Below are 24,901 nucleotides of genomic sequence, written 5' to 3'. Positions count from 1 at the left end.
TAGGGAGGGGCACGGAGTGCGGGTCTAGCATGTGGCGGCAGAGGCCGGCATGACGTTGCACCAGCCTGAGGCGTGCCGTGCGTTCTCCCCGGGGGAGTTGTCCCTGGATCACGGGACCCTGGCAGTGGCGGGCTGCACAGGCTCCCCGGAAGGGAGGTGTAGAGAGTGACCTGTGCTCACACACAGGCTTTTTGGTGGCGGCAGCAGCAGCCTTAGCGTCTTATGCCCGTCTCTGGGGTCCACGCTTTTAGCCGCGGCTCCTGCCGTCTCTGGAGCTCCTTTAAGCAGCGGTCTTAATCTCCTCTCCTCGCGCACCAGGAAACAAAGAAGGAAGAAAAAGTCTCTTGCCTCTTCAGCAGGTCCAGACTTTTCCCTAGACTCCCTCCCGGCCAGCCGTGGGGCACTAACCCGCTGCAGGCTGTGTTCACGCCGCCAACCCCAGTCCTCTCCCTGCACTCCAACCGAAGCCCGAGCCTCAACTCCCAGCCCCGCCCGCCCCAGTGGGTGAGCAGGCAAGCCTCTCGGGATGGTGAGTGCCGGTCGGCACAGATCCTCTGTGCGGGAATCTCCCCGCTTTGCCCTCCGCACCCCTGTTGCTGTGCTCTCCTCCGCGGCTCCGAAGCTTCCCGCCTCCCGCCACCCGCAGTCTCCGCCCGCGAAGGGGCTTCCTAGTGTGTGGTAACCTTTCCTCCTTCACAGCTCCCTCCCACACGTGCAGGTCCCGACCCTATCCTTTTGTCTCTGTTTATTCTTTTTTCTTTTCCCCTACCCAAGTACGTGGGGGGTTTCTTGCCTTTTGGGAGGTCTGAGGTCTTCTGCCAGCGTTCAGTAGGTGTTCTGTAGGAGCTGTTCCACGTGTAGATGTATTTCTGGTCTATCTGTGGGGAGGAAGGTCATCTCCGCATTTTACTCTTCTGCCATCTTCCCGGAAGTCCTCACATTGTAGTTTTGATTTGCTTTCTCTAATAATTAGTGATGTTGAGCAGCTTTTCATGTGCCTCTTGGCCATGTGTATGTCTTCTTTGGGGAAATGTTTATTTAGGTCTTCTGCCTAAATTTTTGGATTGGGTTGTTTGTGTTTTTAATATTGAGCTCCATGAGCTGATTATGTATTTTGGAGATTAATCCTTTGTCCGTTGATTCATTTGCAAGTATTTTCTACCATTCTGAGGGTTGTCTTTTCATCTTGTTTGTAGTTTCTTTTGCTTTGCAAAAGCTTTTAAGTTTCATTAGGTCTTATTTGTTTATTTTTGTTTTTATTTCCATTACTCTAGGAGGTGGATCAAAAAAAATCTTACTGTAATTTTTGTCAGAGTGTTCTTCCTATGTTTTCCTCTAAGAGTTTGACAGTGTCCAGTCTTACATTTAGGTCTCTAATTCATTTTGAGTTTATTTTTGTGTATGGTGTTAGGGAGTGTTCTAATTTCATTCTTTTACATGTAGCTGTCCAGTTTTCCTAGCACCACTTATTGAAGAGACTGTCTTTTCTCCATTGTATATCCTTACCTCCTTTGTCATAGATTAGTTGACCATAGGTGCATGGGTTTTTCTCTGGGCTTTCTATCCTGTTCTATTGATCTATATTTCTGTTTTTGTGCTAGTACCATACTGTCTTGATTACTGTAGCTTTGTAGTACAGTCTGAAGTCAAGGGTCTGATTCCTCCAGCTCCATTTTTTTCCCTTAAGATTGCTTTGGCTATTTGGGGTCTTTTGTGTCTCCATACAAATTTTAAGATTTTTTTGTTTTAGTTCTGTAAAAAATACCACTGGTAATTTGATGGGGATTGCATTGAATCTGTGATTGCTTTGGGTAGTATAGTCATTTTCACAATGTTGATTCTTCCAATCCAAGAACATGGTATATCTATCCAACTCTCGTGTCATCTTTGATATCTTTAATCAATATCTTATAGTTTTCTGAGTACAGGTCTTTTACCTCCTAAGGTAGGTTTTCCTAGGTATTTTATTCTTTTTGTTGCAGTGATGAATGGAATTGTTTCCTTAATTTCTCTTTCTGATCTTTTGATGTTAGTGTATAGGAATACAGGAGATTTCTGTGCATTAATTTTGTATCCTGCAGCTTTACCAAATTCATTGATTAGCTCTAGTAGTTTTCTGGTAGCATCTTTAGGATTCTCTATGTATAGTATCATGTCATCTGCAAACAGTGTGAGTTTTACTACTTCTTTTCCAATTTGGATTCCTTTTATTTCTTTTTCTTCTCTGATTGCTGTGGCTAGGACTTCCAAAACTATGTTGAATAATAGTGGCGACAGTGGACATCCTTGTCTTGTTCCAGATCTTACAGGAAATGCTTTCAGTTTTTCACCATTGAGAATGATTTTTGCTGTGGGTTTGTCGTATATAATCTTTATTATGTTAAGGTAGGTTCCCTCTATGCCCACTTTCTGGAGAGTTTTTATCATAAACGGGTGTTGAATTTTGTGAGGAGCTTTTTCTGCATCTATTGAGATGATTATATGGTTTTCCTTCTTCAATTTGTTTTATGGTGTATCACATTGATTGATTTGCATATATTGAAGAATCCTTGCATCCCTGGGATAAATTCCACTTGATCATGGTGTATGATCCTTTTAATGTGTTGTTGGATTATGTTTGCTAGTATTTTGTTGAGGATATTTACATCTATATTCATCAGTGATATTGGTCTGTGATTTTCTTTTTTTGTAGTATCTTTGTCTGGTTTTGGTATCATGGTGATGGTGGCCTCATAGAATGAGTTTGGGAGTGTTCCTCCCTCTGCAATTTTTTGGAAGAGTTTGAGAAGGATGGGTGTTAGCTGTTCTCTAAATGTTCGATAGAATTCACCTGTGAAGCCATCTGGTCCTGGACTTTTGCTTGTTGAAAGATTTTTAATCACAGTTTCAATTTCATTACTTGTGATCGGTCTGTTCATATTTTCTGTTTCTTCCTGGTTCACTCTTGGAAGGTTATACCTTTCTAAGAATCTGTCCATTTCTTCCAGGTTGTCCATTTTATTGGCATGGAGCTGCTTGTATTAGTCTCTTAGGATGCTTTGTATTTCTGCATTGTCTGTTGTAACTTCTCCTTTTTCATTTCTAATTTTATTGATTTGAGTCCTCTCCCTCTTTTTTTGATGAGTCTGGCTAAAGGTTTATCAATTTTATTTATTTTCTCAAAGAAGCAGCTTTTAGTTTTATTGATCTTTGCTATTGTTTTCTTTGTTTCTATTTCATTTATTTCTGCTCTGATCTTTATGATTTCTTTTCTTCTACTGACTTTGGGTTTTGTCTGTTCTTCTTTCTCTGGTTCCTTTAGGTGTAACGTGAGATTGTTTATTTGAGATTTTTCATGTTTCTTGAGGTAGGCTTGTATAGCTATAAACTTCCCCCTTAGAACTGCTTTTGCTGCATCCCCTAGGTTTTGGATCGTTGTGTTTTCTTTGTAATTTGTCTCTAGGTATTTTTTGATTTCCTCTTTGATTTCTTCAGTGATCACTTGGTTATTTTGTAACATACTCTTTAGCCTCCATGTGTTTGTGTTCTTTACGTTTTTTTCCAATAGCGTTGTGGTCGGAAAAGATACTTGATATGATTTCAATTTTCTTAAATTTACCAAGCTTGGTTTGTGACCCAAGAAGTGATCTATCCTGGAGAATGTTCTATGTGCACTTGAGAAGAAAGTGTAATCTCCTGTTTTTGGATGGAATGCCCTATAAATATCAATTAAATCTATGTGGTGTATTGTGTCATTTAAAGCTTGTGTTTCCTTATTAATTTTCTGTCTGGATGATTTGCCCGTTGGTGTGAGGTGCTACAGTCCCCCACTATTATTGTGTTACTGTCAATTTCCTCTTTTATAGCTGTTAGCAGTTGCCTTATGTATTGAGGTCCTCCTTTGTTGGGTGCATATATATTTATAATTGTTCTATCTTCTTCTTGGATTGATCCCTTGATCATTATGTAGTGTCCTTCCTTGTCTCTTGTAACATTCCTTAAAGTCTATTTTATCTGATATGAGTATTGCTACTCCAGTTTTCTTTTCATTTCCATCTGCATGGAATAGCTTTTTCCATTCCCTCACTTTCAGTCTGTATGTGTCCCTAGGTCAGAAGTGAGTCTCCTGTAGACAGCATATATATGGGTCTTGTTTTTTTAACCATTCAGCGAGCCTGTGTATTTTGGTTGGAGCATTTAATCCATTCATGTTTAAAGTAATTATCTATATGTATGTTCTTATTACCATTTCCTTTAGCATTTGTTGTAGAGCTGGTTTGGTGGTGCTGAATTCCCTTAGCTTTTGCTTGTCTGTAAAGCTTTAGATTTCTCCATTGAATCTGAATGAGATCCTTGCTGGGTAGAGTAATCTTGGTTGTAGGTTCTTTCCTTTCATCACTTTAAATATATCATGCCACTCCCTTCTGGTTTGTAGAGTTTCTGCTGAGAAATTAGCTATTAACCTTATGGGAGTTCCCTTGTATGTTATTTGTCATTTTCCCTTATTGCTTTCAATAATTTTTCTTTGTCTTTAATTTTTGTCAATTTGATTACTATGTGTCTCGGTGTGTTTCTCCTTGTGTTTATCCTGGCTGGGACTCTCTGCAATTCCTGGACTTGGGTGGCTATTTCCTTTCCCATGTTAGGGAAGTTTTCAACTATAATCTCTTCAAATATTTTCTTGGGTCCTTTCTCTCTTCTCCTTCTGGGACCCCTATAATGTGAATGTTGCTGCGTTTAATGTCGTCCCAGTTGTCTCTTAGGCTGTCTTCATTTCTTTTCATTCTTTTTTCTTTATTGTGTTCCACGGCAGTGAATTCCTCCATTCTGTCCTCCAGGTCAGTTATCCGTTCTTCTACCTCAGTTATTCTGCTTGTGATTCCTTCTAGTGTATTTTTCATTTCAGTTATTGTATTGTTCATCTCTGTTCATTTGTTCTTTGATTCTTCTAGGTCTTTGTTAAACATTTCTTGCATCTTCTCAATCTTTGCCTCCATGCTTTTTCCGAGGTCCTGGGCCATCTTCACTATCATTATTCTGAATTCGTTTTCTGGAAGGTTGCCTATCTCCACTTCATTTAGTTGTTTTTCTGGGGTTTTATCTTGTTCCTTCATCTGGTACATAGCCCTCTGCCTTTTCATCTTGTCTATCTTTCTGTGAATGTGGGGTTTTTTCCACAGGCTGTAGGATTGTAGTTCTTGCTTCTGCTGTCTGCCCTCTGGTGGATGTGGCTATCTAAGAGGCTAGTGCAAGTTTCCTGATGGGAGGGACTGGTGGTGGGTAGAGCCGGGTGTTGCTGTGATGGGAAGAGCTCAGTAAAACTTTAATCCACTGTGATGGGTGGGGCTGGGTTCCCTCCTGTTGGTTGTTTGGCCTGAGGCGACCCAGCACTGGAGGCTACCCAGCTCTTTGGTGGGGCTAATGTCAGACTCTGGGAGGGCTCACGCCAAGGAGTACTTCCCAGAATTTCTCCTGTCAGTGTCCTTGTCCTCATGGTGAGACACAGCCACCACCACCCCCCCTCGCCTCTGCAGGAGACCCTCCAACACCAGCAGGTAGGTCTGGTTCAGTCTCCTATGGGGTCACTGCTCCTTCCCCTGGGTCTTGATGTTCACACTACTTTGTGTGTGCCCTCCAAGAGTGGAGTCTCTCTTTCTCCCAGTCCTGTCAAAGTCCTGTAGTCAAATCCCACTAGCCTTCAAATTCTGACTCTCTAGGAATTCCTCTTCCTGTTGCTGGACGCCGAGGTTTGGAAGTCTGACGAGAGGCTCAGAACCTTCACGCCAGTGGGTGGACTTCTGTGGTATAAGTGTGCTCCAGTTTGTGAGTCACCCACCCAGCAGTTATGGGATTTGATTTTATTGTGATTGCACCCCACCTACCATCTCATTGTGGCTTCTCCTTTGTCTTTGGATGTGGGGTATCTTTTTTGGTGAGTTCTAGTGTCTTCCTGTCGATGATTGTTCACCAGTTAGTTGTGATTCTGGTGCTCTCGCAGGAGGGAGTGAGCGCACATCTTTCTACTCCGCCATCTTGAACCGATCACTCCACTGCCTTGTGCCTCTGTCTTACTTATGACTGGGCTCCACTCAGCCACTGCTTTACTGTCTGTTATGACTGTCCTGACTCAGCTGGGCATAGCCTCAGGTGCTTCGTGGTGGTGGAGCCAAAAGACAATCACAGGCTCCTGGTTCTGGTTCTCGATTAACCAATCTTCATGTGCTTTCTCCCTTCCTGCCCTCCCCTCCTGTTTTCTCCCTCTCTGTCTAGCTCACACGTTTCTAGTACTAGCTCCTGGAGTGCAACCAGGCCTCTGAAAGTACCAACCTCCCTGATTGTAGCCAAGAGAGAAAATGTTGAAGCTTAAAGAGCATTGGGGGAAGTTGAAATCTCAAGCGTTTAACACAATTCCCAGGCACCTAATCATTATCAAACTTATGGGTAAACTCTGGAAGAGTGCAGTCAAACTGAGAGCATCATGTAGCTAGTGACAGCCCTACCAATGAAAAGCTCATATCAATAATTCCCAAGAAGTCAAAAACAGATGATGAATGGTACACATGAATGAGATAAATTTTGTGATAGGTAAAATATACCTCAATAAAAAACTGATGAACAATTTGCACTACAACTTATATCACTTGTTAAGTAGTTTTATTTACACACACATTGTGATTTAGTTTATTTGTATAATAAATGGTAATTTTAAAAAAATTGTTCATTGATTGGTTGATTTCTGTATTTAGCACAACATACTGATTGCTGATCAACCCTGCCTACACTCTCCCACTAGCACTGTGGCATCTTAACTTTCCCCAGAAACCCTGATGACATAGCAGCAGTCTGTACTGTGGACTCATTGAGCTGTCGTTTTCAACCTGGGCTGCACCTTAGAATTATGGGGGGAGCTTTTAAAGTATGCTGATGCCAAGCCCTCACCCTCAGCCAATGAAATTAGAATCCCTGAGGCTGGGGCTCAGTCACTGGAGTTTCATTAAAACTGTCCACGTGATTCTAAGATGCAGCCAGGGTTAAGAAATACTGGACAGAGGAAAGCACCCTTTGAAACTGGGGAGGCAGGCATGGGTTTCATGAGTGTCCATTTCCTAACTGTCACCCTTCTCCATGTTCTGTAACAAGTGCGTCAGGCCTGGCTCAGGTTCTCACTTGTAAAGTGGAGAATCAACAATTGCCCTGCTTCTCCATAGGGTTTTTTTGGTCTCAAATGAGACAGCATTTGTGTGTCCTTATGGATATTCGTCCAGATCCCATCTGTCCCTCGTCTGGGGTGATGACTTTCTTCTACCCTGTCTTACAGTTTCCCTTCTCTGGCTTTCATTTTTCTGATCGTATTTTCACCAAGCATCTGTAGACTGCTTCTGATATCCTCAGGGATTGGTAAGAAGGCAGGAGTGTTGGTGCACAATTCAAAGCACATCGCAAGGATCTAGAAGACAATGACAGGTTTAGAACATCCATGTGCTGACAGGTATCCAGCTGTTTTGAAAGAGGATCAGCCAGTCTTTTTTTTACTCAGATTTTATTCTTATTTGTACTGGTTTGATGGGAGAGCTAATGGTGTAGGGTACCTATCTTGAAATAGTGGCAGCAGTCATTGATTTTCCTTTCCTATAACTGACAACTTTAAAGAATATGTTCTGGGACTTCCCTGGTGGTGCAGTGGTTAAGAATCCGCCCACCAATGCAGGGGACACGGGTTCGAGCCCTGGTCCAGGAGGTCCCACATGACACAGAGCAACCAAGCCTGTGTGCCACAACTTCTGAGCCTGCACACTAGAGCCCGCAAGCCACAACTACTGAGCCCACGTGCCATAACTACTGAAGCCCGTGTGCCTAGAGCCCGTGTTCCCTAACAAGCCACCGCAATGAGAAGCCCGCGCACTGCAACAAAGTCCCAACGCAGCCAGAAATAAATAATAAATAAGTAAATTTATTTTTTAAAAAGAATATGTTCTGTGATTTATTAGAGTTTGGAGGAGTTATTAGGTTATTGCGGTTTGGAGAGATACATATCAAAGGATCAGGAAGGACAGAGAAGCTGTATTGTAGCCCAGAAAGATCTATATCCATTCAATACTAAAATTTGCCAAATAAATATGACTCTGTTTTTTTTTTTCTTTTAAAGCCACCAGAAATATATGCATGGATGTAAATCCATAGGGAAAGAACACAGTGAACAACTGAACTAAATCAGGATTGGAGGGTCAAAGGGAGTTTTTTTCTACTCTGATCAAAAGGAACTGTCACCTTGGAGTCATTCTTAACTATTTTTGGGTCTTGCATCCTCCATCCAGTTAAGCTGTCAGCAAATCCTATCAGATTAACCTTCAAAGAACATCCAGAATCCATACACTGCTCATCACCTCCAACTGAACTGATACAGTCCATTGTTTTCTAAAATTGTTGACCACGACCTACGGTAAGAAATACATTTTACAACATGACCCATTACACCTGAACATATATAAGTTTAAAAAAACTTCACCAGGGTTTCCCTGGTGGCGCAGTGGTTGAGAGTCTGCCTGCCGATGCAGGGGACACGGGTTCGTGCCCCGGTCTGGAAAGATCCCACATGCCGCAGAGCGGCTGGGCCCGTGAGCCGTGGCCGCTAAGCCTGCATGTCCGGAGCCTGTGCTCCGCAACGGGAGAGGCCACAACAGTGAGAGGCCCGCGTACTGCAAAAAAAAAAAAAAAAACTTCACCAAAAATTACTTTCTTCTTCTAAATGCACTGTGCACTATTTTCTATTCCACTGTATTTCAGTTTTTGAAATACTCATTAAACACGCCAAAAAATGCTGGTCATGGAATCAGATACTAAGATGGAACTTGGGACCAACACCCGTGTGGTCAAACTGCAAGGCCTGTGAGGTCTCAGCCTCCCAGGTGGAAGCCGTGTGGCACCTGTCAGTGATCCCCGTCAGGCTGCGATGGCTGGGCCCTCATACCTAAGAGGCCCTCTGTCTCTTAGCAGTCCATTGTGGGCTGTCCTCAGGCCACGCAGAAGGCTGGCTGCTGACTGCACTCCCCAAAGCTGGGCAGCAAGTTCCTCCTTGGAGGAGGACTGGTGGGTCACCTTGTCCACCATAGGACCCACTAAAATGACTTTATGATCGATCAGTGAATTGTGAAGCATAATTTAAACACTTTGACCTTTTGCCCGGACTGCTACAATAGCTTTACACTCATTTGTTTCCATTCTTGCCTTTCTACTTTGTGTATTTCACACATGGTAGCCAAAATAATCCTTTAAAAATGTAAATCACATGTCCCTCCTTTACTCAAAACCTTCCACTAATTTCCACTTAAAATCAAATCCCATAAATGTTAATTAGCACATTAAAAGATGCTCAACATCACTAATCATTAGGGAAATGCAAAGTGAAGATACCAGTTCACATTCATTCAGATGGTTATCAAAACAAAACCAGGAAACAAGCATTGGTGAGTATGGGAAGAAACTGGAACCCTTGCACAGATGCTGTGGAAAACAGTTCCCAAAAACTTAAACACAGAATTACCGTATGTCAAGCAATCCCACACTGGGTAAATACCCAAAAGTGAAAGCGGGGTCTCTAACAGGTATTTCATTATTCTCAACAGCCAAAAGGTGAAAGCAACCCAAATGTTCATTATCAAATGATTGGATAAACAAAATGTGGCCTATACATACAATGGAATATTATTCAGCCTTTAAAAAGGAAATTCTGACACGTGTTGCAATGTGGATGAACCTGGAGGACATTATGCAAACTGAAATAAGCCAGACACCAAAGGACAAATACTGTATGATTCTACTTCCATGAGGACCTAGAATAGTCATACTCACGGAGACAGAATGTAGAATAGTGGTTACAAGGGGCCGGGGTGGGATTGGGTGGGGAATGGGGAGTGTTTTATGTGGACAGAGTTTCAGTTGGGAAGATGATAAAGTTCTGGAGATGGATGGTGGCCATGGCTGCACATCAATGTGAATGTACTTAACATCACCAAACTATATACTTAAAAATGATTAAAAAGATAAGTTTCATGTTATGACTATTTTTTACCACAATAAAAATAATAATAAAAATCCAAATCCTTACCATGATCCTTGGCTGCTTCTTCAATCTTATCACCCTCCAGTTCCTTCCCTTCACTCACAGGCCTTCAGCCCTGCTGGCATCCTTGCCGAACCAAGATCGCACCAAGCACGCACTTCCTGTTCTCTGACTGGTATGCTTTTTCCTCTCACAGGTCTCTGCTCAAACAGCCCCTGAAAAGCCTTCCTGAAAATCTACTGCTGAAGGTGAAAAATAATTTTCCTTCCACCCTTCTGAGTTCTTGGTTGAAACCCCAGTAATAAAAGACAGATTAACAAGAGAAAAACAAAAAGAGGTTTATTAACATGTATACCTCGTGTATACCTAGAGAAAATAGAAAAATACGTAGAGATACCCAGAGAAAAATTAGCAACTCCCTGAGATGGCTTAGAACTCAGGCTTAAATACCACCTTAATAAGGAAAGGGGATGGGAGATGAAGGCCTCTTGGGGGAGAGTAAAAGGTTTTTAGGAACGATGAACGGGCCCTTAGAAGAACAGGTTGGGGATGTGACAATTTGACAAAACTTGTCAGGGTGTGGCATCCACTTCCACTCTTGAAACTCCCAGGGAGGGAACTTAACGGCAATTGAGTTCCTTTTGGAGGGTCTGTCTTTAGAAATGTAAGGGAGTTCGGAGAAGCTTCTCCCCACATTTACTGTTTTTCAAGTGCCAACAGCTCAAAATAACCAAAACACCAAAGCAGCATCTGTGGAGTGGCATGTCCTGTACTCCTACATACATATTTTGGGGCGTATTCTGCTATCCTCCCCTAGAATGCAAAGCCCGTGACTGCAGAGCTTATTTTGTGCCATGAGCAAGCCCGGCATATACTAGGTAGTCAGTGTTAAACGTTTACCTTTCCTATAATGTATACCCATATTCCTTGCATAATTAGAACTTTAATTTCAAAAGACTAAAATCCTGGATTACTGAAATTCTGCGGTATAAACTCAGCATCCAAAAGAAAAAAAAAAAAAATGTGTGCAAGGAGCGTAAATGCCCTTGGATGGCTAACGCGGAGCACGGGCGCGAGCTGCTTATCCAGGGCTCCCAAGCTTCTCCCGCCGACACTAACAACTAACAACACTAGTACGTTCCGAAGCACCAGCTACAAGCGTTCGGACAGGCCTGCGGACAGGACGAGTGGGAAATCTGGTGCCCCAGGTGGCGTGATGCAGCCCGAAGTGCAGAACCGCGCCCAACAGGGACGGCCAGGCCAGGGTGCAGGCGCGGGCGCTGGGCACTCCGGCCCGCGTCTCTATGGTAGGAGCGGAAAAACCGGAAGTAGCCGTGAGAGGGGCGGGGCAGGGGCGGGGCCTCCGGCACCTCCTACGCTGGGAGCCGAGGAGAGATGGCGGCCGCCGACGGCGTCGGGGGGGCTGCGCAGGGCGGAGAGCCAGGTCAGCCGGAGCCGCCGCCGCCCCAGCCGCATCCCCCTCCGCCCCAGCTGCCGCAAGAAGAGGCGGCGGCGTCCCCTATGGACGACGGGTTCCTGAGCCTGGACTCGCCCACCTATGTCCTGTACAGGTAACGCCCACGGCATGGTCGCGGGGCGGGAGGCCCTCCCCCGCGCGCGGCGCTGCACGGGGCGCGGCTGCGGCAGAAGCTAGCGCGTCCTCGCCGTCCGGCGGCCGGGAGCGGCGGGGTGGGGCCCGCGCTGTCACCGTTCTGGGCGGTGGAGGTTCCGGAACCCACAGCGCTGGCCTGCTGTAGTCCGAATGCCAAAGGGCTTGGGTGCAGTCGGACCGCAAAGAAGGTCCAGATTGGCTCGCTTTAGAAACGGGGCTTCCCGTGGTTTGTTCTGCGGAAACGGAGAGAGCTAGCGTAAGATCTTTAGGGACCGGGACGTTTTCATTCAGTGTTTCTAGCGCCCAGCGTCAGCCAGGCACCGAGTTAGGCTGTAAGGATGAGACTATGAGAATTCAACTCCGTTACGCATCCCCTCGTCGCCTCGTGCTTAGTGCAAGCCACGTGCAGTGTCGGGTACTGCTGTAACTTTCTCACCTTTCCTCTCCATCTTTGCCACCACCCAGTCCCGTCCCCGTTAGTTCTTTGCTTTCTATTGGTCATGCTGGTTCCCCAGCTGCATTTTGAACCTGCAGAGACGACTGAGAAGTCCTTACTTTTCTCATGTCTTATTTTTTCTTCTGTAGTTCTAGGTAAACCCATTAGATGACTGATTTGCGTAGGTTGTTTATGAATTGAGTGAAAGCCACTATGCACATTTCGTTCTTGGAGTTTACAGTGTTAGTGATTTCAGTTGGTTGAGGTGGCCCCATAGCCCTCAGACCTCCTCTCTGAACTGTGAAATACTCGGGTTCTTCCCTTGACTGTGTCCTATTTCCCTGTGCCTAAAGGACAGCGGTACCATTCTCATGCCACTCCCTATATAGGTCTCACACCTCGAGTAATTGTTTCCCCTGGATTTCTCCTTGTATAATGGGCACAATTTTAGGATTTGTCTAGATACCACAGAATTTTTGCTGTCAATAGCTGATGAGTACAGAGAACTGAAAAATGGGTAATAGGAAAAGAATGTAAGTAAAAGAGTGGTTAACGAAAATTTGGTCACACTGAGCAGTTTACACAGCAGTGTCTATAGGCACCCAGTGTTGCCACTGTAATTTATTTTAGCATTGATAATGAGAAGTAGTATTCATTGAATACTTACTATATGCATTTATTATATGCTACATTTATAACATATAGCATATATATTTAAGCATACAGTAATACTATATAGTACATTTAGTGTATTTCCTGTATAATATTGTATATGCTAACTGTGTGTGTTAGGGTATATATAGTATAATAGTGTATATGTAGTATAATACTATGTATTATATGCTTACTATTATGCATATTTTAAGAGCTTAACATATTATCTCACTTAAACCTCCAAGTAGCCTTCTAAGGTTGGTTGGTAATAGTATCATCTCCATTTTATAAATGAAGAAATTGAGGCCCAGAGAGGTTAAGTAACTTCCTCAGGATCCCACAGCTAGTTAAGTGGTAGAGCCAGTGTTCCACAGATTCCAGACTCTACTGACCACCTGGACCACCTCTCAGTGTACAAAAACGATAGTGATTACTTTTACTTTTAAATATCACTTTCTAGTTATTCAGAGTATTCAAATAAAAAATTGTTATTCAATTTTTTTAAAACTGTTGACTGATTCCAAAGAGCCTTATTAGACCAATGAATTAGATTGATTTCTAATTTAAAACTATTGTGTACTTGCTACAAAAACCTGCTTTTGCATTTATGTAAAAACTTTAAATTTGAAAACTATTGACTTATTAACTTTAATTGGAAAATTATTCATTTTTTTTTTCTTTTACTTAAAAGTTTAATATGTAAAACAAAGTGGCAGCACTTGGTCTTGAAGAATCCAACCATGGTTACATTATTTGTAAGTTAAAGTGTAATTGTTGCCTTTTTTAAAAAACATCAGATTTCTTCTTTTCCTTACACGCTTGAATATAATCACTGAAAAATATATGTATTTTCAGGGACAGAGCAGAATGGGCTGATATAGATCCAGTGCCGCAGAATGATGGCCCCAATCCAGTGGTCCAGATCATTTATAGTGAAAAATGTAAGTTTATTTTTTATTAGGGAAAGGTCTGTAAGTCAAACTTAGTAGCAAAGTTGAAATTCACAACTATGTGACTAGATAGATGACAGATTTTTGTCTAATAAAGATCTAAGTGACTTAAGCTAATCTTGTGGGGTTTTGTAATTTATTTTCATGATTAAAAGTTTTATTTTGTCCAAAGAGTGGACATATTTTAAGTTTAAATAATGAATGTTACATTATAATACATAGTAACTACTGTGTGATTGTGCTTTTCATTTAGTGTTTAATCTGCACATGAGATACAACAGAAATGATTTACTGTTTTATTTAGAATAAACTTTGGTTGTTGAAACATGAGCATTTTGAAATATATTTTAGCTGTGAAATGTTAGGCTCAGCTGGAATATATTACTGATAGTGAGTGGATTATTTTCTTTGACAAAGTATTCTTTCATAATGAATGTGAAATGCTTTGTAAATTGAAGGCCATGCAAATGTTAATTGTTAGTTGTTCTTCTAGGAAAGGGTAAACAAAATGGAATGCAAGTTTTGTAGTTTTATGTATATATTTCTTTCAGTTAAGGCTCTGTTATCCAAGATCATTCCTCTTTTACAGAAAGCGATTATTATTTTTTCTGATTATGAGATAATGTCAAGAATGTAAAGAAAGAATAATAGTGTGAGGGTTTGCCTTATCAAATATGAAAGTGTACTACTAAACTTAATAATTAACATGTGGAACTGGTGCAGAAATAAGTAGATTAATAAAGAAACTAAAAATAGGTCATCAGTATAGGTGGGACCTCAATATTTGCTAAAAAGGACATTTCATATCTGTATGAAAAAGATGGATTAATCAAGTAATGGTTTTGTAACAGTTGTCTGTGGATTTGAATATAAACAGAATTGTATCCCTATCTCATATCTTACATGAAAATAAATTACAGATGAATTAAAGTCCTAAAGCAAAACTGTAAACATACTAAAGCAAATAGAATAATCTTTCATTCTTAGGGTAAAGAAGGCATTATTAGGCAAGATGTAAAACTCCAAATTGATTGAGGAAAAGATCAGAAGGTATAACTGCATGAACCTGCAAAACTTGCAAACTGGTGAGAGATATTATATGTGAAGAGTTAATTCACTAGAAGAAATAGAAATATCTATGAAGAGATGTTAACCTCACTAGTGATCTGAGAAATGAAAACCACAACTTTTCCAGATTCATAAGGTACCTTTTGAAAACTGACACAGTCATTCATTTCTCTTTCAGTTAAAAATAATAAAACCTTTTTTTTCAGGGTAAAAAAAAAAAATCAATATTTTTAATTCTTAAATATATCATTAGGGGCTTCCCTGGTGGCGCAGTGGTTGGGAGTCTGCCTGCCGATTCAGGGGACACGGGTTCGTGCCCCGGTCCAGGAAGATCCCACATGTCGCTGAGCGGCTGGGCCCGTGAGCCGTGGCTGCTGAGCCTGCGCATCCGGAGCCTGTGCTCCGCAACAGGAGAGGCTGCAACACTGAGAGGCCCGGGTACCGCAAAAATAAATAAATAAATAAATAAATAAATAAATAAATAAATAAATATCATTATTACAAACCACAAAAGGAAAAGAGAGAAATAATGACCCATTGATCAAAAATTGATAAATGATTATATCAGAATTTTAAATTTGTGCAACAGAAGACACCATGAATAAGTTAAAAAGCAAACAGCAGTGTAGGAGAAGATGTATAAACAGAGGATCGATATTCAGAACCTTATAAGGAATTCCTACGAAAGGTTAAAGAAACAGGGAAACTAATCAAAAAATAGACAAAGGGTATGAACTTGTAGTTCATAGAAGAAAAAATTTCGTTAGCCATTAAATGGGGGGACAATCCATTATCATTAGGAATGGAAGATAATTTTAAACTGTTTTATGATATCAGATATTGAGACATACGAACAGATCCATGCTTTTCAGATGGTAGTTTTCATATGTTTAGCCATTTTAGAAAGCACTATTGCGTGTATATTTAGTAAAACTAGAAAATGCTCATATCTTACAACCTTGAAATGCTGCTTCGCATGATACATTCTGGGTTCACTCTGGCTTATGGCATCAGAAGACATGTACTAGGAGGCTGAGAGCACAGACTTCAGAGCCAGACCACCTAGTTCAGATTCTAACTGCACCACTTTACTGACTCTGTAACCTTGGACAAGTTATTTAACCTCTCATTATCTCTGTCTTCTTCTGTGTAAAATGAGGACGATAGTAGTAACTACTTTATAGAGTGAGTGAGGTATACACATGAAATAAGAGAACAGTGGCTGACTCATAGTAAGCACTGTGTGTGATAGCTGTTACAATTCACAGCATTTTTTGGAAGAACAAAATATTGGAAACCAGCTGTATATTTGTGTTTTGGAGAATAGATAAATGTATCGTTGTCATACAGCTGTGTGCTACATAACCAATAAGAGGATCTAGATCTGTTATAATAGGGACAGATCGCAGAAACAGTGTTGAGTGAAAAAAAGGCACATAAGTTTTAGACACTTTGAGTATGACAGTATATTAAATTTGTAATTTTTAATTAACAGACTTTTAATATCAAAAAATCTAATGAATATAAAATTCTATTTATATAATCCCAAATTTATTTATGACCCTAAATTATATAGGGTCATATAGCCCTAAGACTGAGTATCCTAGTCCCACTTATAGAAATCTGTTCTGCAAAAAAATAGCATTGACATGTAAATTAGGCCAGGCCCACTGTATGGAAGTGAAACAAGAATGATGTAGATGTGTATACACAGGCATGGAAGAACATATCACTGAGGGGAAATGCCAAAATGAAAAGCAGAATGAAAGTGTTATGCCAACTTCATTAAAAAACAAGAGCAAGATTACATTTATTTGCTTAGAAAAATGTCTGGAGAGACATATCAACTGGTAACAGCTATTACCAGTGATACAGATCCAGTGCACTGGGGAGTAGCACTGGATATGGGAGACTTCATGTACTTTTATATTGTTTGCAGTGTTTACAAGGAGCATGTATTTCTTTCTTTTCTTTTTTTTTTTTGAATACTCAAAATAGTTTTATATTAAACATTTACCAAATTTAAGTTATGCTAACTTCTGATACATAGACATATGTATCTACATAACTGTATATACATGTATACATAAATACATAATTCACATCTATGGTAATATTTTGAGCTTTACCTATGAAATTAATTTCAATTTGGGTCAAATATTTCATCTTTTGGAAGAAACCTAACTTGTTCATGAAAATCTTGAATCCATCTGAGGTAAGGAATAGAATTCCGGGTAGGACTGGGATATGGGAGTGGCGTGGTCAGACATGCCACTAGCCCATACAGGGTGCGTTGGCGAAAATTTGAAAAAGGAGCCACATCGTCTGGGCAGACACGGCCATGCACCAATAAACTCGGCTTGGTGAATGCGGTAGGATTTCAGCTTCCATTCCCTGCCTTAGCTGGATGCCTTGCACTGGGTGCAACCTGCATGTAGGTGGCAGTCCTAGAGGGATGGCTCAGTGGCAGTGCAAGCAGAAGATGGTCATCTGGCCAATGATCTGTACAGCTCCATTCCTCGCTGGACTGATTTAATTTGTCTGGAGGAGTTTGGTCGGGTAGGGATCTTTTCTTCTCACCACTTCTGATGATTTAGCTGAAGAACGAGATCTCCCCGATGAAAAAAGTCCATTTTCAGGTTCAAGTGTGCAGATGGCTGTGCAGCCTCCAAGTGGGCTTTCATGGTTTAATCTTAGGAAATAGCCCAATGTTGATTCTTGAGTCCTAAAAAAAATATGCTGTCGATCTGGTTGTAGATGAGCTTTGCAATTTCCCTTTTTTCTCAGCGCCTCAGCTTTCTCGGCCGCCTCACGCCAGGGATCGTACGGAGGGGCTGCATGAGGAGAGAGGAGCGGGCGGGGAGCCACTGGGCTGCGCCCCAGTCCCAGGCAGGCTGGCTGGGGGACCAGGGCCGTGCACATCCCTACCCGGATGGCGCGGCCAAGCGGGCGCATGGTGTTCCGTGCCCTCCAGGCTGACTCCCGGAACATGTATTTCTTTTTAATTAAAAATATTTTGGAGGACTTCCCTGGTGGCGCAGTGGTTAAGAATCCACCTTGCTGGGCTTCCCTGGTGGCGCAGTGGTTGAGAGTTCGCCTGCTGATGCAGGGGACGCAGGTTCGTGCCCCGGACTGGGAGGATCCCACATGCCGCGGAGCGGCTAGGCCCGTGAGCCATGGCCGCTGGGCCTGTGCATCCGGAGCCTGTGCTCTGCAACGGGAGAGCCCGCAACAGTGAGAGGCCTGCGTACCGAAAAAAAAAAAAAAAATCCACCTTGCCAATGCAGGGGACATGGGTTCAAGCCCTGGTCTGGGAAGATCCCACATGCCACAGAGCAACTAAGCCCATGTGCCACAACTACTGAAGCCCACGCGCCTAGAGCCCGTGCTCTGCAACAGGAGAAGCCACCGCAGTGAGAAGTCTGTGCACCACAACGAAGAGTAGGCCCTGCTCGCCTCAACTAGAGAAAGCCCACACGCCACAGCGGAGACCCAGTGCAGCCAAAAAAAAATATTTTTTAAAGTAACGCATGCTCATCGAAGAAAAATTTGAAGATGTTAACATCGAAAGAAGAGTATAATCATCCAGAACTAACCACTGTTAACATTTGGTGTATAGCCTTCCACTCCTCGGAAAATGTGTTTCCACAGAGTTAGGTTTATACTATGTATGTGTGCATGTGTGAATATAAAATAATGTGTTTATACATTGTATATAGAGTTAACATGTTATAAGCATTTTGTTACACATTTTAAAATATTTGGGAGCTTGGTTCTTAATGACCACATAATATTCCATAGTTATTTACCATTTATATTGTTTCTAAATTTTACTCTGGTATAAATTAAATTCAGCATTTTAAAGATAGTATATAGGAGTAGATGACCTTTGTATGTTCAGAAAGAGCTATAATTATTCATGCTCTCCTCTGATAATTTCTTTTTTGGGTTGTAGTCTAATGAAACTATACATACCCATGTGTGCTTGCATGCACACACATAAATACATGTGTGTATTGTATATTTAATTTTTAAAATTTTTTAATGAAAGGTCATTGGATGCTTAAGGTAGTGATTTTTATAAAACAAAATTGAAAACAACCAGTAGTAGCAGAATGGTTAGGCAAATCAGGATATATTGACATTGTATTCATGCATATTGACCTCCTAAAAGTTTGTGAACCCTGTCAGTAACTGGAAAATTATATGCTATAAGAAAAAATAGCAGGACTTTCCTGGTGGTCCAGTGGTTAAGAATCTACCTTCCGATGCAGGGGATGCAGGTTCGATCCCTGGTCAGGGAACATACCCACGTGCCATGGGGCAACTAAGCCCATGCGCCACAGCTACTGAGCCCGTGCTCCACAACTACCAAGCCCTTGCACTCTGGAGCCCACACGCCACAACTACTGAGCCCGCATGTTCTGGAGCCTATGCGCCACAACTAGAGAGCCTGCGCGCTGCAACTACTGAGCCCATGCGCTCTGGAGACCACACACCACAATTAGAGGCCCACGCACCACAACGAAGAGCCCGTGCACTGCAACAAAAGATCCCGCATGCCGCAATGAAATCCCACATGCTGCAACTAAGACCTGACGCAGCCAAATAAATAATAAATAAAAATTAAAAAAAAAGAAAAATAGCATAGCATGTCCACATAAATTTTTAATTGTGGAAAAACAAGTATTGAGGAGTATTTAACACCTGGGTTTCTTTAGTAGTCTGTTTAGGGCCTTAGTCTGTTCTCTATGTTAACCTGTGCTGTGATGTGAAGGCATTTCAGCTGCAGTGAAATGAGCATTGTGATTAGCAGTGTGTGCTTTGGTGTCAGACTAGATTGGGGTTTAACTTCTGTCTCCAAAGTACACTGGGCCATGTGAACTTGTTAATCTCTCTTAAGCCTGTTTCTCTTGTGGAAATGAGAGTAAAATAGGTTAATATTTGTAAAGGTCTAAGTTCCTTCAGTTAAGAGATTGGCAAAGATCAGAAGTTTTGATACTCTGTCAGTGCGGATGTGGAAAAAAATCGGTGTATTCATACATTCTTGGAGGGACTATATATTGAACAGACCTTTTTTGAGAGGTTAATTCGGCACTGTCTGTCAGCATCAACAGTGCACGTAACCTTGATCCAGTAATTCCGCTTGTAGGAATTCATCCTACAGATGTACTGAATTTGCACGTGTGTGCAGAAACATACCATGATAGGACAGTGAAAGAATGAAAACAATTTAAACATTCATTTATAGGGGACGAGTTAGGTATAGAGTGCCCATACAACGAAATGCTGTGCAACTGTTTGAAAAATGTAGTAAACTTTGTAATGGGGAATGTGGTTGAAAATTATGTCATCTTCTCAACTTGTTCCTCAAACTCGTATGTTCATAAATAAGCATATATTTTTAACTAAACGAATAGCTGCTGCTCTGCACCTTATGTTTTTCACTCAACAACCTGTCTTAGCAGTTGTTCCATTTCAGTACATAACAGACCAGCCTCGTTACTAATAGCTGCATAGGATTTTGTTGTATGGGTGTACCGTGATGGACTTAACCCATTCTTTACTCATGGAAATTTCAGTTGTTTCCAGTTTTCATTTCTTTATTTCTTATGTAAATTTCCTTGGATGCTTTGGGCACATACAGGAGTATATTTGTAAGAAAACTTACTGGAACTGGAATTGTTAGGTCAATGAGTAGTCAGTTTTTATTTATTTATTTATTTTTTAGAGAAACACTTTATTTTTGGCTGTGTTGGGTCTTTGTTGCTGTGCACGGGCTTTCTCTAGTTGTGGCGAGCGGGGGCTACTCTTCGTTGCGGTGCATGGGCTTCTCATTGCGGTGGCTTCTCTTGTTGTGGAGCACGGGCTCGAGGCCTGTGGGCTTCAGTAAGTTGTGGCTCATGGGCTCAGTAGTTGTGGCTTGCAGGCTCTAGGCATGCAGGCTTCAGTAGTTGTGACGCGCGGACTCTTGAGCTCAGGCTCAGTAGTTGTGGCACACGTGCTCAGTTGCTCTGCAGCATGTGAGATCTTCCCAGACCAGGGCTCGAACCCGTGTCCCGTGCATTGGCAGGTGGATTCTTAACCACTGCACCACCAGAGAAGTCCCCAGTTTTTAATTTTTAATAGATATTACCAAGTGGTTTTCCATAGAGATATTTACTAGTTTATACGACCTTGAATAATGTATGAGTGAAAAAAGCAAGGCCCAGGACATTAGAATGGGATGTGATCTCATTTGTATTAAAAAAAAAAAAATGAGAAGATGGAATTAGAACATGTACTTTTGTGTGCATAGGATATATTTGGAAGGATACATTAGAATCACTCCACAGTTGCTTCTGGGGAGAAGAACTGGGAATTTAGTGGAATGGAAACTTAGCATGAACCTTTTTGTACTGTTTGAGTTTTCTATCATTGTGTATATTACTTTTTCAGTTAAAAAAAACTGATCAAAATAAAATGTGAGAAAAACAGCTAAGTGAATATATTTGGATATATGCACTCTTAATTTTTCTTTAATGCATAAGGTCTCTGGGGGATCTGGAGTCAGGCATCAACCCCCGTACGTGCATCCTGGCTATGACACAAGTTATCAGGGTGGCAGTCATAGTCATGGATTTTCTTTCTTTTGAGTATTGTTATAAATCGTATACATACGATAAAGTATCTTCCTCATAGAGTAAAACAACATTTTGTACTATAGTGGTTGTTTTAAACAAGAAAGACCATCCTAATGCAGTTGTGTGCTCTGTTTCTAGTTCAGGATGTTTATGATTATTTCCGGGCTGTCCTGCAGCGTGACGAGAGAAGTGAAAGAGCTTTTAAACTAACCAGAGATGCTATTGAGTTAAATGCAGCCAATTACACAGTGTGGTAAGTAAGACACCTCGTTAATATTCCCTGTCTGAATGTCGCAGGTTTTAGTTTGGATGACTTTTTTCTTAATGATAATTTTTATCAAAATAACAATTCACATATGAGTTTAAAAGTCAGAGACTGAATGAAAAATAGCAATCTCTGCTCTATTCCTTCTCATTACAGAGTCCCACTCCCCGGAGGCAACAATTCCTAGGTGTTTTTTCTTAAAATCACCTCTATATTCTAAATCATATGCTTGATTATTTTTAATTTTTTCACTTTACACATTACTCCTGCTATGGAAGATACAGAGTTCAGTCTCCTATACTGTCTCCATCACAGTAATCAGTTCATGGTTCATGCAGACCCACATATCATCATATATTTATATTTCCTTTAACAGATTGGCTTTTTTATTTAGTTTTGTTCTCTTTTTACCAGCAAGTTATCTGTCTCCCCGACTCTCTGCTCATGTAGAATGTCACGTTACTGTTGAGCACAGCAGGTGACCCTTCAGTTCCTTCCTTTCTTGTCCAAGGACTTGGGCACCGTGTGTCTGGTCCATAGCTCTTTCCTGTGTCAGGTCCCTGTTTCCTAGATCCCACATCTTTCTCTTTCCTGCTTTACTCTCATTTTATAGACCAGATCCTTGAATAGAAGAAAACTCTTAGAAGGCTGTGATGGAAATTGTTACTGAGGTTTCGTAAATTTAAAAGTGTCTTCAGTCTCTTCGAGCTTTAGTGATAGAATTCTAGATTGGAAATCATTCTCCGTTAGATTTTTAAAACTGTCTTTCTGTTTCTTTCAGCCTCTATTGAGAAGATTCCCATTCCTTCGTTTTAACCTTTTCTTTAGCTTTGGGAAATTTTTTTTTTTTATATGTTCTTTTGATAATGTCTTCTCTCTTTCCTCTGTTGGCTCTCTCTGGAATGCCTTTTAGTTGCATGTTGTACTTCTGAGGTTGTCTTTTCTTACTTTTATCTGTTTTTATTTACTTTTGAGATTTTTTTCAGCTTTATCTTCTAACCTATCTGCACTCATTTTTAATTTACAAGAGCTCTTTTTATCTTCTCTGAGTATTCTTATTTAATAGCATCTTGTTTATTTCATGGGTGGGATATGTTTTCATTTTTCTGTTTATTTGTTTTGGTCTCTTTAATGTAAACATTTTTCTCAAATGAATGGTAAGTTCTTGGCTCTCCTTTCATACTTACAGTGGAAGCAGGAAAATGATTTGGCATCCCTGCATGTTGCAGGACTTGTCACCGAGAGGGGTTTACCATGAAGTTAGTGTGGAGGCATGGCTGCTTTGTTTGACGTCTTCATATGTCAGTATTTCTGGGTCTTTTCTCTTGACTACTTTGTTTCTCTGAAGAATGTACATTTGGCTGCCACAGTTCTGGGGGTCAGTTCTGGCAGGGGAAGACAGGGGTGGGGGGCATCTCAGCTATTCAGTGTATCAGCGTTAAATTTCCTTGTTTCCAGCCTTTACCTCACCCTGCCTTCTGCTATGTCTGGTATTTCTTTCTGCTTTGGATTTTTCCAGAAAATAAAGCCACTTGTCTGCTGCCCAGGCTTTTTAAGAAAACCCTAGTCCTCCTTCTCCTATGTGTTTTCTTTACTTCCACAAAACACTTCACTTCTGGCGCTTCTAGTCACTGAATGTGTGTGGGATTTTTCCCCTACCAGGCAGTGCCCTGTGACACCACCTGGGTGTCCTACAGTTTAACTCAATTCTAACACTGTCTACCTGGAGGTAACGTCAGATCCCACAGGTTAAGGGCTCGGTCCCACAAGCCTGCCCCACCCCAATGCCAGTCGCACATCCTGTGCTTCTGACTGGTGGGCCATAAATCAGAGGTTCCACAATTCCCTCCTTGGGTTCAACTGATTTGCTAGAGCAGCTCACAGAACTCAGTGAAACACTTACTTATGTTTACCAGTTTATTAAATGATATGATAAAACACAGAGATGCACAGCCAGATGAAAAGGTGCATAGGGTGACATCTGGGAGGGTCCCGAGCACAGGAGCGTCTGTTCCTGTGGGGTTGAGGTGCATCACCCTCCTGGTACATGGATGTGTTCACCCACCTGGAAGCTCTCTAAATCCCCTACTGTTGGGATTTAATGGTGGCTTCCTCACGTGGACACGATCGATTATTAACTCCATTTCCAGCCCTTCTCTCCTGTCTGGAAGATGGGAGGTGGGGCTGAACATTCCAAGTTTCTAATCAAGGCTTGGTCTTTCTGGTGACCAGGAGCCATCCAGGAGCCCGACCAGAATCACCTCAGTAGAAGGGATGCCCGAGTGCTCTTATCACTCAGGAATTTACAAGGGTTTTAGGAGCTCTGTGTGAGGAAGAAAAAGACAGACAGACAGACACACACACCCAGGTTGGGAGATGTTGTCACCTCTCTGCTCAGGGTTGGGGGAAGGATCTTGGCTGCTGAGGACTCTGTCTACATTTTAAAATGTTTTCAGCCCCACCCTTGACTTCCAGTTTTGGAAATACCTGATACATCTGATTTCTGAACCTTTCTTCCTCAGTTGACAGGTTTTTAGCACTTTCTGGTTTTCTAAGTCAGTCAAAACTTATCAGCTTACCATTTTCCATCGTTTTGTTGACCTCTTCCAGTTGCTGTGGTATCCCCTCATCCTTGTGGATTTATACCCTTTTTATTTCTTTACTGTCATTTTAGTAGGATTATCTAGAGCTGTTAGGGTGCTCGTCCATCACTTTATGTCTCTAATATGCACATTTTTAGCTTGTAAGAAATTCCTGACTGTACACAGCTCAGAGCAACTTAGAATGCATTTAAAATTTCCTAAGTTTATTTGCTGTTTTCTTAAAAACAGTATACCTGAAATTACCCATATGAACCAGGCTGCCTGTATGTGTATGTGCTCTGTGAAGCCTTATTTTCTTTAAACTAATTATAATAGAGGAATACTGTCATTTCCTCTATTTAGCATTTCATTTTAAGAGATAACTTTTAAAGTAGTTTTTTGGGGGGTTGGAGTCAAGATGGCGGTATGGGAAGACACAGAGTTGGCATCTCCCCACAACTAGGGCGCTTGCCAGACACTGGTGGGGGACCTCGAAGCCCAAGGAGATGGGAGGAACCCCCAAGTGAACCAGTAGGACATGGGGGGACTGAGCAGGGAGGAGAAGTGGAGGCCAGACAGGACCAGCGCCCCTGAGGGGTGGCTGAGAGGGGAGGGGTTCCTATGCCTGGAGGGACCCTCGGGGGCTCGGATTGGAGCGGGCAGAGTGCCCAG

The 24,901-nt window shown here is 41.8% G+C and overlaps 2 protein-coding genes across 4 annotated transcripts in view; both read left to right on the top strand.

Annotated features, from left to right (window-relative positions):
- The window catches only part of HOOK3 (hook microtubule tethering protein 3), a 128,656-nt gene extending 118,785 nt beyond the window's left edge, over window positions 1-9,871 (top strand). The window contains exons 23-24 of one of the 2 annotated variants that reach the window (XR_010939477.1): window positions 8,126-8,419; window positions 9,603-9,871. Coding sequence is in view for 1 of the 2 variants with exons in the window: in XM_067721445.1 (XP_067577546.1) it covers window positions 8,126-8,189 (64 nt within the window). In the remaining variant the exon portion in view is untranslated. Of the gene's footprint in view, window positions 1-8,125; window positions 8,468-9,602 lie in introns of those variants that run through there. The other variant, XM_067721445.1, reaches the window with a different exon arrangement.
- Window positions 9,872-11,401: 1,530 nt separating this feature from the next.
- Window positions 11,402-24,901, top strand: part of FNTA (farnesyltransferase, CAAX box, subunit alpha) — a 30,243-nt gene continuing 16,743 nt past the window's right edge. For both annotated transcript variants that reach the window (XM_067721607.1, XM_067721606.1), the window contains exons 1-3: window positions 11,402-11,610; window positions 13,597-13,682; window positions 21,521-21,635. In XM_067721607.1, the coding sequence (XP_067577708.1) occupies window positions 11,435-11,610; window positions 13,597-13,682; window positions 21,521-21,635 (377 nt within the window). In that variant the 5' untranslated portion in view covers window positions 11,402-11,434. The remainder of the gene's footprint in view (window positions 11,611-13,596; window positions 13,683-21,520; window positions 21,636-24,901) is intronic.

The sequence above is a fragment of the Pseudorca crassidens genome, chromosome 21, assembly GCF_039906515.1.
Source record: "Pseudorca crassidens isolate mPseCra1 chromosome 21, mPseCra1.hap1, whole genome shotgun sequence".
NCBI classification, from domain to species: Eukaryota; Metazoa; Chordata; class Mammalia; order Artiodactyla; family Delphinidae; genus Pseudorca; species Pseudorca crassidens.
This window is presented reverse-complemented; position numbering and strand designations above follow the sequence as displayed.